Here is a 16154-nt window from a genome sequence, read left to right as displayed (position 1 = left end):
CTTCTTCTGGAATCCTAATTATTCTAATGTTGTTTCGTCTTATGGTATCACTTCTCTCTCGAATTCTCCCCTCGTGGTCCAGTAGCTGTTTGTCTCTCTTTTGCTCAGCTTCTTTATTCTCTGTCATTTGGTCTTCTATATCACTAATTCTTTCTTCTGCCTCATTTATTCTAGCAGTAAGAGCCTCCATTTCTTATTGCACCTCATTAATAGCTTTTTTGATTTCAACTTGGTTAGATTTTAGTTATTTCTCCAGAAAGGGCTTTTACTTCTCTGGACAGGGTTTCTCTAATATTTTCCACACCTTTTTCGAGCCCGGCTAGAACCTTGAGAATCATCATCCTGAACTCTAGATCTGACATATTACTGTTCTTTTTTTTGTGGTGAGTTTTTCCGCCTTGTCATTTTGTCCAGATAAGAATATACATGAAGGAGCAGATAAAATACTAAAAGGGTGGCAAAGACCCCATGAAAATGTGCTTTAACCAAATCAGAAGAGACCCCAAATTGTGGGGGGAGAGAGAGGGGGTAAAAAGAAGTTCAGGAAAAAAATTTAAAAAAGAAAACAAATTAAGAAAAAATATAAAAAAGAAAAAAATATATATATTAGACTGGTGACTAGAACAGGGTCACCCACTTAATTTTGGGAGTATTTTGGTCTCTTAGAAGAAACTGCCTCCCAAAATTTTAAAGAATGAAAAACATATATAAGGGTAAACACAATGAAGCAATGGAATATGACTATAAAGAGGAAAAAAAATTTTTTTTTTAATTTCTAAAAAAGGAGTTGATAAGGTAAGTTGGTTGGGAGAATAAAGAAAAAGAAACTGGAGAGAAATTGCTCGGGCTGGAGACTAGAACAAGCCCGGTGCTAGATTTAGGGTGTATTTTGATCTATTAGAAGAAGTTATACCCCAAATTTTTTAGAAGAAAAAACCCTATGTGTATACAAAAAATAAATTTAGATACAATGAAGGATAAAATATGACTATAATAATGAAGGTTCAAAAAAGATATTTTTTTTTATGAAAGGTATTGTTAAGATAAACTAGTTAAAAACGTTAAAAGAAGAAAGGGTAAAAGTTAAAAAAAACTTAGCAGAACAGAAAAAAAATAAAATTAAAAAAATTAATTAACTTTGCAAGACTAAAGATTCACGGGGAGAAAGCCATGAATACCATGCTTTGCTTTCTTCTCCTCTGGAATTCCGCTGTTCTCCTAAGTAACTGAAGTTGGTCTTGGCTGGATTTCTCGTTGATCTTCTGGGGAAGGGGCCTGTTGTAGTGATTCTCAAGTGTCTTTGCCCCGGGCAGAATTGCCCCGCCCTTAACAGGGGCCCGGCTAAATAATCTGCTCAGGTTCGCTTTTGGGAGCTTTTGTTCCCTGAACGTTAGCTTTCCGCTTTCCGTAGCTTTCTGTAGAGTTCTGGAAGACGGGAATGAAAATGGTGCCTCCCAACCTCCGGCTCCCAGGAGCCGAGAGCTCAGGGCCCCACTCCTCAGTGCGCCTCAGAGAAAAGCGCTCAATCACTCCCATCTCCCTGGCCTCCGGCTGCGCTCTGAGCTCACCCAGCCTGTGACCAACTGTCTCTGTCTCTGGCACACAGCTCCACCTGGAGTCCCGGAACCCCACAGATTCCTGAGCTCTTCCTGGGGTGTCTCCCCGGATCTTCTCGGGTCCCCACTCACAGAGCAGTGGCCTGTGCCATGGATTACGGTTCAAGGTAACCCCGAGTTGAGAGCTCACTCCTCAGCTCTGTCGGTAGCCGGTTTCCCTGCTCTAATACCTGCAAGCTCTGCAACACTCAGACACCCCAGATCCTTGTGTGACCCCGCAGGATCTGGGGCCACGTTGTCCCCACGTGAGCTTCACCCCAGTTTAACCTCTGGAGCGATGTCCCTCCGTGGAGCAGACTTGTAAAAGTCCTGATTTTGTGCTCCATTGCTCTGCCGCTTGCCAGGAACCGGCCCCTCCCCCCCGCAGTCTATCTTCCCGTTGCTTTAGATTCACTTCTTCACAGGTCCTACCTTTCAGAAAGTGGTTGATTTTCTATTTCTAGAATTGTTGCTCTTCTCTTTGATTTCCTGTTGGATTTGTAGGTGTTCGGAATGGTTTGATAAGCTATCTAGCTGATCTCCTGCTACCTGATGTTGTGTCAGCTGGCTACTTCTCCGCCATCTTGACTCCTCCCCCCAAAGACCTATTTACTCATTTTTAAGTAATTTCTATACCCGATGTGGGACTCGAACTCACAACCCTAAGATCAAGAGCTGCACGGTCTTCTAACTGAGGCAGCCAGGAGCCCCTTTAGTGTGTTTTAAACAAGTGCCTAGAGTTGCTCTTCAATGTGCAAATGTTTCAGAGATGGAAGACAATGGACTTGTCAAAACAAGGCAAATGTAGATTTCCCACTGTTGCATGACCAGTCCTTTCTCCTACACTCTAAGTGATGGGAAAGAAGTCATGACTTTCAAGGTAATAACAAGAGACAGAAACTGTGACTTTGATTAGCACTGAAAAGTGATAAACCAGAAACTCCTAATTTAATGTAACACGCTTCCTTTGTCTTCAGCTCTAGGTTTTTAAAATGTTTTTCTAGGGTTCCATATAAAATGTGAGATATTTTTGTTTCTGAAGTGTAAAAGGTTATTCTGTTTCCTAACAATACGATCTTTGTTAAAAACATGATCTTATACATTAATTCATCTATTAAGATTTTCCTCTGCCTCATCTTGTGGCTTTAAACTTTCTCTGCTTACACTCCATAAACCTGGCTAAAAAGGGGAACTACAGCGGCACCTGGGTGGCTCAGTGGGTTAAAGCCTCTGCATTCGGCTCAGGTCATGATCTCAGGGTCCTGGGATTGAGCACAGCATCGGGCTCTCTGTTCAGCAGGGAACCTGCATCCCCCCCTCTCTCAGCCTGCCTCTCTGCCTACTTGTGATCTCTCTCTCTCTGTCAAATAAATAAATAAAAATCTTTAAAAAAAATAAAAAGGGAACTACACAAGGACAAAGTCAGGTTGTTTCAAGTAATCTGTTGATAACTACACTGGCTACATTACAATCAGTCCCAATTTGTCAATCACCAAAACACACTTTGTATACCACGTACTTTTCTTTTTGTTAATCTTTGCCTCCAAAGCTTCATTCACATTCAGGGCCCATTCATTGTAAGATTCTGCTCGAAGCTTCAGTGCATTCATCATGGGGTAGAGATCATCCAGAGTGTATCTATACCTGGACACAGAATAGCAGACTTAGTTTTGACATATTTGGGTTTGGAGAAAATCATACAACTTATATTCAGTATTTCAATCCTGGAACAGAAATATCACTGAGCTTTCATTAAGGATTTAGGGTTTTCCATAGAAAAATATCATTCTTCCTACTCACCTCAGTTTATATTTGTAAGGAGGACAGGAACACAATTCTTTTACATGATGCAGGCAAACAAGCAGGCCAGGTTTACAAGAACAGGAGATGGCAGACATGAAGCATGTGGTTTTACATTTTATACACTGACGCTCATCATCTGGCAACAGCTCAAAATCCATTCTTTCTGAATCAATTACTCCCTAGAATAAAGTGTACTTTAGAGATCTCCAAAGGAATATATAATCCACCAGCCCCCAAGACAAACACGCAGTAGGTGAGTTTTAAAAATTTTTTTAAAAAGGGAGTAGGGGGAGCCTCACCAAAATAGGAGTGCATGATTAAAAATGTGTGGAATACAAAGTGACAATGACCTAGCAAATATGGGCAAGGTAAACTACCTCAGTTGTTTGGGAACAATGTCTTTTTAGACAAGGTAGGTCCTTATGTTTGGCCATTTTGATCAGAGTATGAAAACAGTTATTAATAGGACTATAGACTATTGAGATTTGCTTTTCATTCTACTCCAAGCTGGCTCTATCCACAGTTTGAGTATAGATGATAAGAGCAAAAGAAATGTATATGTTTTCTACTTTAGAGGAATTATTATACAGAACGTCAGAGTAATACTGCTAGAGAATCCATAAAAAGAACAAAAGTAAATAAAAGGAAGAAGAAAAGACTATCATGAAGCAATGACTAATAAGAAGATGCTGAGTAGTCAATTAGCTTTCACAGGCAAAGTTACCTAAAGGGATGGTATTTATCTGAAATGTTAGAAATATGTACAAAACACTAAAGTCATAATAAATCATTTCCTAACTGAAACAGTATCAAGTAAAATGAGGTCTTAAACCAATAAATTTTAACTGCAGTTTGTAACACCTAGAGAGTCTTCCCTAAGATATACCTTTTGTCACTGAAAGGTCAAGCTTTGACCACTTTTTCTCCCTATCCGAACCTGGATCCAAATCCAACCATGAGAATGCCAGAATCTGATTAAGTCAATTTATGAACCATCAAGCTCCTTTGTTTTACTGTTTTATTCTGTATTTTAACCTTTTGATCAGTTCCTGCTGATTACATGGACCGACAAAAACAGAGGAGAGTAAAGAAACCACTAATGAATGAATTTTGGTTTTAAACTGGAACTGATCAGGGATACCTGGGTGGCTCAGCGGGTTAAGCCTCTGCCTTTGGCTCAGGTCATGATCCCAGGTTCTGGGATGGAGTCCGGCACTGGGCTCTTTGCTCAGCAGGGACCCTGGTTCTCCCTTTCCCTCTACCTGCCGCTCCTCCCATTTGGGCTCTCTCTCACTCTCTCTCTCTCTGACAAATAAATAAAATCTAAAAAAAAAGTAAAATAAAAAAATTAACTGGAACTAATTAAAAAGGACTACAAGATAAAAAATGGTTGCAATTTTTATTTAAAATGAGCTTAAGGACCAACTATATGAATCTTAGTTAAGAACGAATGATATACAGTTCACCCTATTTTAACTTGTCAATTTCCACATCTGGAAAAACTTGTAAGTTCTCAAAGTTCCACAAATGAGTTACCATTATTGATGTAAGACCTTAGGAAGGCACTTAAACCCTCTGGGCATTGTTACCCTAACCTATAAAATATCAGAGGAAGGTGAATAAACTTGCTGTTGGTCCATAACAGGCTTCAGAGAGCCAACATTTAAGGATACTATCTTTTTTTTTTTTTTAAGATTTTATTTATTAGAGAGAGAGAGAGAGAGAGCGAGAGCACGCACAGGCAGACAGAGTGGCAGGCAGAGGCAGAGGGCGAAGCAAGCTCCCTGCCGAGCAAGGGGCCCGATGTGGGACTCGATCCCAGGACGCTGGGATCATGACCTGAGCTGAAGGCAGCCGCCCAACCAACTGAGCCACCCAGGCGTCCCTAAGGATACTATCTAAAAAGTCACATTAAAAAAAAAAAAAAAAATCAGTGTGACTCTATTTGTAGATTCCAAAACAATCTATTAAAAAAAGCCAATAGAACTATTATTGAGTTTAGCAAGGTTGCAGAACATAAAAAGTCAATATACAAGTCAATTAACATTTATAAATGCCAGCAATAAACTGTCTGAAATAAAAATATTTTAAGGCATCATTTATAAAAGTAACAAAAAAACATAAAGTACGTGATTTTTTTTTTTAAGATTTTATTTATTTATTTGACAGAGCAAGAGAGCTCAAGCAGGCAGAGTAGGAGAGGGAGAGGGAGAAGCATGGTTCCCCACAGAGCAGGGAGTCCAATGCGAGGCCTGATCCCAGGATGCTGGGATTATGACCTGAGCTGAAAGCAGTTGCTTAACCAACTGAGCCACCCAGGAGCCCAAGTACGTGATTTTTTTTTTTAAAGATTTTTATTTATTTATTTGACAGACAGAGATCACAAGTAGGCAGAGAGAGAGAGAGAGAGGAGGAAGCAGGCTCCCCGCCGAGCAGAGAGCCCGACGCGGGGCTCGATCCCAGGACCCCGAGATCACGACCCGAGCCGAAGGCAGAGGCTTTAACCCACTGAGCCACCCAGGCGCCCCCCAAGTACGTGATTTTTAAACCCAAGAAAATATGTGTAAGATCTGTGTGTTGCAATCTGCAAAATAAGAAAGAACCCAAGACTTAAATAAATGGTGGATCTATATATATATATATATATCCATGAATTGGAAGACTCAACATTGTTAAAGATATCAATTCTCCCAACTATATTCATAGATTTAATGGAGTCCTAATGAAACTGTCACAGGATTTTTGGTAGAAATCAATAAGCCAATTCTCAAATTCATATGGAAAGCAAAGGAACTAAAATAGCCAAGCCAATTTTTAAAATGAACAAAGCTGGAGGACTCACACTACCTAATTTCAAGACTCATTACAAAGTTACAGTAATCAAGACCATATGGTAATAGCAAGAGAATAAATGCAGAGGTTAAGAGAGTAAAACAGTCTAGCAATAGACCCACATACAGGTGAACTGATTTCAAAACAAAGGTGCCAGGGCATTTCAACAGAAAAAGAATGGTATTCTCAAGAAATGGTGCTGAAACGATGAGAAATCCATATGTAAAAAAGGGTAATTTCAACCCACACCTTGTACCATAAATAAAAATTACTTGAGAAGGACTAGAGATTTACTTGTAAAACCTTAAACTAAAAATTCTAGATGATTAACAAGAAAAGGCCTTTGTGACTTTGGATTAGGTAAGATTTCTTAAAGACATAAAAAAAGATAAGGGGTGGCTTAGTCAGTCAAGCATCTGACTCTTGATTTCAGCTCTGGTCGGCTCAGGTTGTGATCTCAGGGTGGTGAGGTCGAGGCCCACCTCAGTGGGGAATCTGCTTGAGATTCTCTCCCTTTCCCTCTGCCCTTCCCACCCCTGCCATAAGATCCATCAAAGAAACAACTGCTTAACTGAATTTCATCAAAATAATAAACTTCTGCTTTAGAAAGACAGTGCTCTGAGAATGAAAAGATAAGCCACTGACTGGAAAAAATATTTGCAGAACACTTATCTGATAAAGGACTGGTATATAGGATGAACAGATATCTCACAACAATCCAATAAAAAAGGCGGTGGGGGGAAAATATCTGAACAGTTAACCAAGGAGATAATATACAAAGAATAAATACATATATACACAATACAATGTTCAGTAAATCAGTGGCCATTAGAGAAAATTAAAACCACAATGAGATATTAATACACATCTATCAGAATGGGTCTTAGAGGAAAGTAGCCTAAGAAAAGACTTCTTAAAATGGTATTAACATGTAAGAATTTTACTAAGTTATACCCAGAGCCATGCAACTGGGATTCCAGAAACCTTACCAATTTACGGACAGTTTCTCTTAAAGCCTTCTCATCCTCAATCATAATGGCCATGTCCTTCTGAACAGTTGAAGCCACCACGACATCTAGTACATCAGCCTTGGAAGCCATCTTGCAAATCATTTCATCATGGGAAAATACACAATAGCGGTGAAGTAAGCGGTAATGCTCCACACACTGTCGGCCTAATGGCAGCTGTGTTAAAAGACAGAGGATAATATGTGACATTCATCTTTTTCCTTCCTATTTACAAAGACTTCAGACCATTATCAAATTACCAAAGATCATATTCCAGGTCATAATACATACATCAACCCTACAGCCAGACTCAAAGAGGCCTTGGGCCTTTTTTAATCTTTGCATCTCAAAGATCTGGCATATTAGAAACCTTAATTAAAAAGCAGTTTAAAAAAGCCAACATACAGTGGTACCTAGCCAGCTCGGTCAAAAGAGCATGCAACTCTTCATCGTGGGGTCGTGAGTTCCACCCCATGTTGGGTGCAGAGATTAATTAAAGACACTTTTTAAAAAACCCAATGTATTAACAATGTAGTTAATGTCCAGAACAATGTACAATCTAAATGGACATGTGAATTTACACATTCCCTGAAACAACTATGCTGAACTGGTGTGGTTAAACCTACTTCAGGGAAAATGATGCTCCAAACTACATAATGGAAAATAATTTCAGATATAGGTAGTACTATTACTCAGTAGAGCAACGAAACAAGGTTATAATTCATTAGATTTAACATCACATACTTTAAATGAGATCTTTTTACGTAAATGAAAAGTATTAATACTAATATAAAAATTCTACTTTACAAGTGAAAGCAAGTGCATCATTAAAAAAAGTTGTGTTGTAGACGATCTAAGGTAGCGTTGTATAGTCTTAAGAGAGAACTCTTTGTTACGAGTTTGCAATGAGAGACTGAATTTTGCCCCCAGTGTAAATCAATACTCATTTATTCATCAAGCCTCACTTTTACAGAAGAAAAACTTATCAGCTGAACTGAGCAGTGTGTTTAGTTAGTAAAGGCTTGGTTTACAGTGTGGTGCCAAGTGCTTTATCCCACTGTGGATGGTAAATAATTTGTAGACCAACCATTTGAGGAGCAACACGTTTAAGCAACTGCACATGAAAGCTTCTTAAGTATTATATGCCATTTCTGCAAGAAAACAATACATTTAAAAAGGCGCACTACATCATGATTACATACCCAATCAACAGTGCAGAAGTTAACAGCCTCAGCAAAATTAAAACCTTGATTAAAACCACTGTGGTAGGCTCTTGGAAATGTAATCACAAACTCCCCAGCACACTGATTAGTTCGGTAAACCTAGAGAGGCAGAAATTGGGGATTTTTAGTGACATTCATGAAAGACAATCTGGACACAGGCTATCAGATGATTCTCCAGAAAGGGAGGCTTTTTTCCAAAACAAAAAAACAAAACAAAAACCACCAGAACAGAATGTAACAGAAAGAATTACGGTAAAATAATCAGAGAGATACTCAATTCTGCCACAAGATGGGAGTAGTATCCCAGATTATGAGGGCTGATTAGTTATCTGAACAGAAAACATGGCTTTCACTAGGCTTTGACTACAAAAATTTAGCTACATCCAGGATTAGGACATACCTAAATATAACTACAATTAAGAATATTCTAGGGGTAGGGGCGCCTGGGTGGCTCAATGGGTTAAGTCTCTGCCTTTGGCTCAGGTCCTGATCCCAGAGTCCTGGGATCGAGACCGCATCTGGCTCTCTGCTCAGCAGGGACTCCGTTCCCCCCGCAGAACCCCTCTTCTGCCTGCCTCTCTGCCTACTTGTGATCTCTGTCTGTCAAAAAAATAAATAAAATCTTTAAAAATAAAAAAAAAGAATATTCTAAGGGCGCCTGGGTGGCTCAGTGCCTTTGGCTCAGGTCATGATCCCAGGGTCCTGGGATCCAGTCCCACATCGGACTCTCTGCTCAGCAGGGAGCTGCTTCCCCCTCTCTCTCTGCCTACTTGTGTTCTCTGTCAAATAAATAAATAAAATCTTAAAAAAAAAAAAAAAGAATATTATATTATTATTATACCAAAACAGAATCTCCTACCACCAATTAATGAAATTGCACTATTTTTCAAGTATGTCATCCCATAAGGAGATCTTGATTTAGGCCTCACACATCTCCCTCCAACAATTTCCCTTTTCCCACCACCGACTCAATAACCACCTATAGTAAGGTAGCAATCTCTTGGACACGACCCTTAGCAACGTTTTTCTGGATAGGTCTCAGGTAAGGGAAATAAGTAAAAATACACTACTGGGACTACAGCAAGTTAAAACACTGTTGAACAGCAAAGGAAACCATCAATAAAAATGAAAAGGCAAGCTACTCGGTGGAAGAAGACATTTGCAAATGATGCATCCAATAAGGGGTTAATATCCAGGATAGATAAAGAATTCCTACAATTTCACACCAAATAATAATAATAACTATAATACAATTAAAAAATAGACCTGAATATACATTTTGCCAAAGAAGATATACAGATGGCCAACAGGTACATGAAAAGAGGCTCAACATCACTAATCATCAGGAAAATGCAAATCAAAACCACAGTGAGAGATCATTTCACATCTATTAGAATGGCTAATATCAAAAAGACAAAGAAATAACAAGTCTTGGCAAGGATGTGGAAAAAAGGGAACCTTTGGAATGGAAATCGGTGCAGCCACCATGGAAGTATGTGAACCCCTGTGTTCAATACAGCATTATTTATAAAGGCCAAGATACAGAAGCAACGTCAAGTGTCCATCAATAGATGAATGAATAAAGATGTGGTATAAATATAGAATGGAATATTACTCGGCCATAATCTTGCCATTCACAACAACATGGATGGACTCAGAGAATATTATGGTAAGTGAAGTAAGTCAGAGAAAGAAAAATACAATGATGTCATTTTTATGTGGAATCTAAAAGATAAAAATAAAACCAGAAACAGACTCACAGACACAGAACAAACTGGTGGTTGTCAGAGGGTTGGGGGGTGGGGGCATAGGCAGAAGGGGATTAAGAGGTACAAACTTCCGGTTATAAAAAAAAGTAATAAAAATAAATAAGTCACAAGGATGAAAGTACAGCATAGGGAATATAATCAATAATAACTTTGTATGGTGACAGATGGTAACTACACTTACTGTGGTGAGCATTCTGCCATGTATAGAACTGTCAGATCACTATGATGTACAACTGAAACTAATGATGTATCAACTAAACTTCGATTAAGTTTTTTTTTTTTTAAGGTTTTATTTATTTGACAGAGAGACCGCGCACGAGAAAGAACATAAGCAGGGGAAGCAGGAGAGGGAGAGGCAGGCTCCAGGGAGCCCAATGCGGGGCTCGATCCCAGGACCCTGAGATCATGACCTAAGCTGAAGGCAGATGCTTAATGACTGAGCCACCCTGGCACCCCCTTCAATAAAGATTGAATTAAAAAAACCTGTATTGCTCTAGGCACACAAATCCTCAGACTGAACTTACGAAATAAGAAAATTAAGTAACTTTTCAATACATCTCTCTCCATCAGTGGTTGTCCAAAATGTAGTTTCCAGACTGAACGGGGAACTTGTTGAAAATGTAAATTCTTGAGCACCACCCAGACCAACAGAACAAGAAACTGGGGGTGAGGATCAGCCATGTTTTTGTTTTTTTTTTTAAGCTAAGGCATATATGTATCTTTTAAACATTTTATTTATTTTACAGAGATCACAAGTAGGCCGAGAGGCAGGGGGAAAAGCAGGCTCCCCGCTGAGCAGAGAGCCTGCTGCGGAGCTTGATCCCAGGACCCTGAGATCATGACCTGAGCCAAAGGCAGAGGCTTGACCCACTGAGCCACCCAGGCGCCCCTAGCCATGTGTATTGTAACCTGCCATTCAGGGTTCAAATAGTTAGCAGTTTGAAGACCACTACCTACCACATGAACACAATCCCTCTTACTGCTAGTACTTCCTTCCCTCCACCCCAAATCTGCCCAAAACATTCCTTCTCAGAGATCCAAGTTTTAGTTCAAATGGTCATTTTGGGTCCTTTCTAATTCTCCATAGAGTTAATGGGTCAGCCTCCTCGACACCACCATCAAATCACACCACAATGCCATTATCTGTGTAAACACTATCTGCCTTTTCTGATAGGTTATGATTCCAGGGTCCTGGTATCCAGCCCCGCATCAGGCTCTCTGAGTTCCCAAATGCACAGGATCACTCATCCATCTCTATGGTCCAGAATCAAGTCTCAAGGGTTTTTCAATTTAGTAACTGAGAACCATTGCCAGAGGTCCCATTTAGGGCAAGTTACTTATAACAAATCAGAAAGATCAATCAATATGAGGGGGGGAAAAAATCAATGTGGAAAATACCAATGAGGAGACCGGCATTTTACTGGTCATTATTTTCTTTCTTTATTTATTTATTTGACAGACAGATCACAAGTAGGCAGAGAGGCAGGCAGAGAGAGAAGGGAGGAAGCAGGAAGCAGGCTCCCTGCTGAGCAGAGAGCCCGATGCGGGGCTCGATCCCAGGACGCTGGGATCATGACCTGAGCTGAAGGCAGCGGCTTTAACCCACTGAACCACCCAGGCGCCCCTGGTCATTATTTTCTAAGCTATTGTCCACGAATAATTTATAATCCCTCAAAGAAAAATCCTTTCCATCTGCCCCCATTTACTAGCCTGTGAACCCCAAAAGCATGAAATTTAGGTCACAGCAGCATTAAGAATTCACTTTAGCACAGTAATATATCATTTACATATGACTTAGCAAACTAAGATGGACCCCCTCAATTTCATACATTTCAATCTGGCCTCCCAAGATATCTTCAGAGCATTCTCCAGCAGGAAATCAGTATACAAGTAAGTGTCACTTTGTATATCAACTACAGAGGCAGTATCACCAACAGCACCTTTCAGTCTAGAAGAGACACCCTTAAATCCAAGCCCAGGAGCTTAAAATTAATTTTTTCTTTCGGGGCACCTGGGTGCGTCAGTCTCAGGGTCCTGGGATGGAGCCCCCCATGTTGGGGCTCCCCACTCATCAGGAGTCTGTTTCTCCCTCTCCCACTGCCCTTTCGCCCCAACTTGTGCATGCGCTCTCTCTCTCAAAGAAATAAAATCTTAAAAATTAAATAACCAAGCAAGCAAGCTTAATTGAGGGTGGAGGTTTAACTAATGTCTACCGAGCATGTAAATTACTTCAATTACCATTCAGAATTAAGTTCATGTAGATTCCATAAATTATTTTTTTAAGTATGGACAGAGTATGAAGGATTCTGACACTAGAGTTTAGATCTAATTGTAACAGAACCCAGACATTTTCACAGTAATTTATACAGACAAGTAACATTAAGGTTTTTGTTTTGTTGCATTGAAAGACAGAAGTTCTAAGGAAAAATTATAGTTTAGAAACCCTAAAATAGACACTGAATAAAAAAGAAAGCATCATACTTATTATTTGCAAAATACGGCCGCTAGAAACCTAGTTATTAGCTGCAACAAATTAGTTTTTATGGTGTCTGAGGATCCAGTCCTACTGGCTTATTGCTATAGTATCAAATTCCACCAAACAGCTGTTTTTTCTATCCAGTTATAGTATGGAACACACATAACTAAATCAACTTCATAAAAAAACTGAGTAACAGGGAAGAGAAGTGGTGGGTTAAGCCTAAATATAGGAGAATTGACCCAGAACATACAGGCACTTCGTGAGTCATCAGGGTATTGGGGTTCATGATGGTCACAAGCTGATGGAGAAGATCTGGCTGGGACACAAAGAGCTCTGGAGCTAGTTTCTTCATTACATTTTCTAGCTGCTCGGCAGCATACCCTGGGACTCCATACCAGGTTTTTGGCTCACCCCTGGAAACAGATTGTAAAAATAAATCAATCTCAAGAAATATATAAACATCAAATTTCATTAGAAAAAATCAGTCTGCAACATTAACACAAACAAAATGGTTAACAAAGTCATGTTTTTCAGACCCTGCTTTGTAAGACTATGTCACAAAGGAAATGTTCAAACTGAGTGTCATTAGAAATGTGATCTGAACATACGTAATGCATTTTCCCCCTTCACATACAGAGTTTAAATGAGAGACTTTCCATCTGAGGCTCCCCTCCTCCCTCCCATTTTCATCTGACTCTTTAGAAAATGTAAATATCTAGAATTTCTAAAAATACGAGGCATCATATGTTAGCTACAGGATATGTGGTTACCACAGTCTCTTATGGCAACTGACAAGGGATGGCAACTCTCCATCTTCCTTTTCCCTTGTCCATTCTGACAGGCGAGGGTAAATCAAACACTAATAAGGCAATTAGCATTTCCAAAGAGCTCTTATTCTTCAAAGCACTTTAAACTGTCAACCAATTAATCTGTAACATCCCTGTGAGGTATGGTAAATATAATCTTCATTTTACATCTGGGAGCAATTGCCTAGGGAGGCAGAACTGATGCTCCACATATATTTCCCAACTCTCTCTTTCTTGTGGTACATCCTCAAATTCCTCGTGTGGGGATTTAAGTGAGTTACAGAGCTTCAGATATTTCCGTACTTAGAAAAGCAAAGGAAACGGAGGGGGTAAAAACAGATGTGAAAGAAGACACAGCTTTGGCTGAAGAGTTTAAAAAGTAAAAAAATCTGGAGTATCTGCACCCCGCCTCCACGCATTCGTGCACTGATAAGTCCATTCTACTGTGCGTAATGATGCCAAAACTCAACGCAACAAAACAGAAGCTGGTGGGCCCAAGGAGCTGGAGGGCACTTTGGGACCTATATTCCACTACTCTTCCAAAGGATATCTGGGCTGTCACTGCCACAGAATGGGATTTCTCCATAGGAAAAGTAATGTTCAGTGCTTTTTAATCTTTCCATGAGCAAAGGCTTCTTTCACTAACAGCTGTTTATCCCCTCCCAGGAAACATGTTATACTTGAAAAATAGTATATATGCAATTTCAGGGGACTGATTGGATTTCCTAGGATCATTAAGAACCACTGCCTTATTAAGATGCCTGGATTCAACAGTAGTGAAAAAACAGTTCGTTATCTTCAGATACATTTAAAAAGTTTTCAGCCCATCTCGCATACGATTCATAGGTTATGTGGAACTTCTTACCAGTGCAGGTAGTTAATTGAATAGCTCCAGTGGTCTTCAATATGCCAACAAAATGAGGAAAAGCACATTCCTACATACAACCAAGGAAGTTTCATGCCACATATATCAGCAGTAATGTGAGCAAGGACAGACTGCTCCATCACTGGCATATTGTTCAAATTCCAGCCACTATCAAGGTACTCCTAAAAAGGAAACAAAAAAGGTATAAAGGATTGGCTATGCATGCTAACGTTTTAGATTCTCAATGTTTCAAAAAGACGGCTGAAAATAGTCTCCCTCAAAATAAAAGGGTAAGGGTTGGAGAAAAGGAGAGGAGACCACTATGCTAACTTCTTAGATGCCCACTTCTGCTCGGTTTTGAGCTTAATATAAATAGACTCACATAGTATATACTTTTGTATCTGTATAGCCACCCCCTTGTGTTGGCTATAGAGGAAATAAGATAGTAATGAGTCTGCTTATATCAAGTCCAAAAACAGGCAAACTAACCTATGGTATTGTAACTCAGGATAGTGATTGTCCTGAGGGTGGGAGAAGTGGTTGTCCTGAGACAGGGAAGGTAGCGAAAGAGGGAGGACAAAAGGGGAACTTCTGGGGTAAGGTCTGGTAATAACTGGTAATGTCCTAATTCCTGTTCTAGTGCTGGTTACATGCATGTACTCAATTTGTGAAAATTCAGTGTGCATATGACTATGTACTTTTCTGTATGTATGTTACATCTGAAAAAGATTGTTAAAAATCTGGCTTCCGGGCGCCTGGGTGGCTCAGTGGGTCAAGCCTCTGCCTTCAGCTCAGGTCATGATCCCGGGGTCCTGGGATCGAGCCTGCATCAGGCTCTCTGCTCAGCAGGGGACCTGCTTCCCTCTCTCTCTCTTTCTGTCTGCCTCTCTGCCTACTTGTGATCTCTGTCAAACAAATAAAATATTTAAAAATCTAAATTCCTACTAGAATAGGAATAGAAACCCTCCTAGACGTTTGCTATTGTGGAAAATAATAGACTCATAAACACTAAAGTTCAAAGATAAATTGAGGTCTGGTCCCAATCCCTCAAATTTTCTTCAGAAGGTAGTATCATACTTATAGACTGAAGGCAAAGGGAGGTTAAGCAATCTTCCCATATCATCACAATGTAGTTGAACAGCTGGGACTAGAATTCTTCTATGGGCTCATTCTGCTTTTCTTGAAATCATTACAAATCTAGTAATCAGGGTGCCTGGGTGGCTCAGTGGGTTAAGCCTCTGCCTTCGGCTCAAGTCATGATCTTAGGGTCCTGGGATGGAGTCCTGAATCGGGCTCTCCGCTCAGCAGGGAGCCTGCTTCCCCCTCTGTCTCTGCCTGCCTCTCTGCCTACTTGTGATCTCTCTTTGTGTGTCAAATAGATAAATAAAATCTTAAAAAAAAAAAAAATCTAGGGGCGCCTGGGTGGCTCAGTGGGTTAAAGCCTCTGCCTTCGGCTCAGGTCATGATCCTGGGATCAAGCCTGGCATCAGGATTTCTGCTCAGCGGGGAGCCTGCTTCCTCCTCTCTCTCTCTCTCTGCCTGCCTCTGCCTACTTGTGATCTCTCTCTGTCAAATAAATACACAGAATCTTAAAAAAAAAAAAGTCTAGTTATCAGCGTTGCCTGGGTGGCTCATTCGGTTAAGTGTCTGGCACTTGGTTTTGGCTCAGGTCATGATCTCAGGGTCCTAGGATCCTGACAAGAGCCCTGTCAGGCCTCCCTGCTCAGCGGGGAGTCTGCTTATCTTTCTCCCTCCCCCTCTCTCCCCGCTGGCAC

The 16154-nt window shown here is 40.2% G+C and overlaps 1 protein-coding gene across 1 annotated transcript in view; it reads right to left on the bottom strand.

Annotated features, from left to right (window-relative positions):
* Positions 1-16154, bottom strand: part of KDM5B (lysine demethylase 5B) — a 90058-nt gene that overhangs the window by 26494 nt on the left and 47410 nt on the right. The window contains exons 11-16 of the mRNA XM_080824025.1: positions 14380-14561; positions 12959-13121; positions 8440-8559; positions 7220-7414; positions 3396-3577; positions 3115-3239 (exon numbers count right to left, since the gene is read on the bottom strand). Coding sequence (XP_080680151.1) covers positions 3115-3239; positions 3396-3577; positions 7220-7414; positions 8440-8559; positions 12959-13121; positions 14380-14561 — 967 coding nt within the window. The remainder of the gene's footprint in view (positions 1-3114; positions 3240-3395; positions 3578-7219; positions 7415-8439; positions 8560-12958; positions 13122-14379; positions 14562-16154) is intronic.

Source organism: Martes martes (genome assembly GCF_963455335.1).
Source record: "Martes martes genome assembly, chromosome: 15".
Lineage (NCBI taxonomy): Eukaryota > Metazoa > Chordata > Mammalia > Carnivora > Mustelidae > Martes > Martes martes.
The sequence above is the reverse complement of the archived record's forward strand: the minus strand, read 5'-3'. Positions and strand labels throughout refer to the sequence as shown.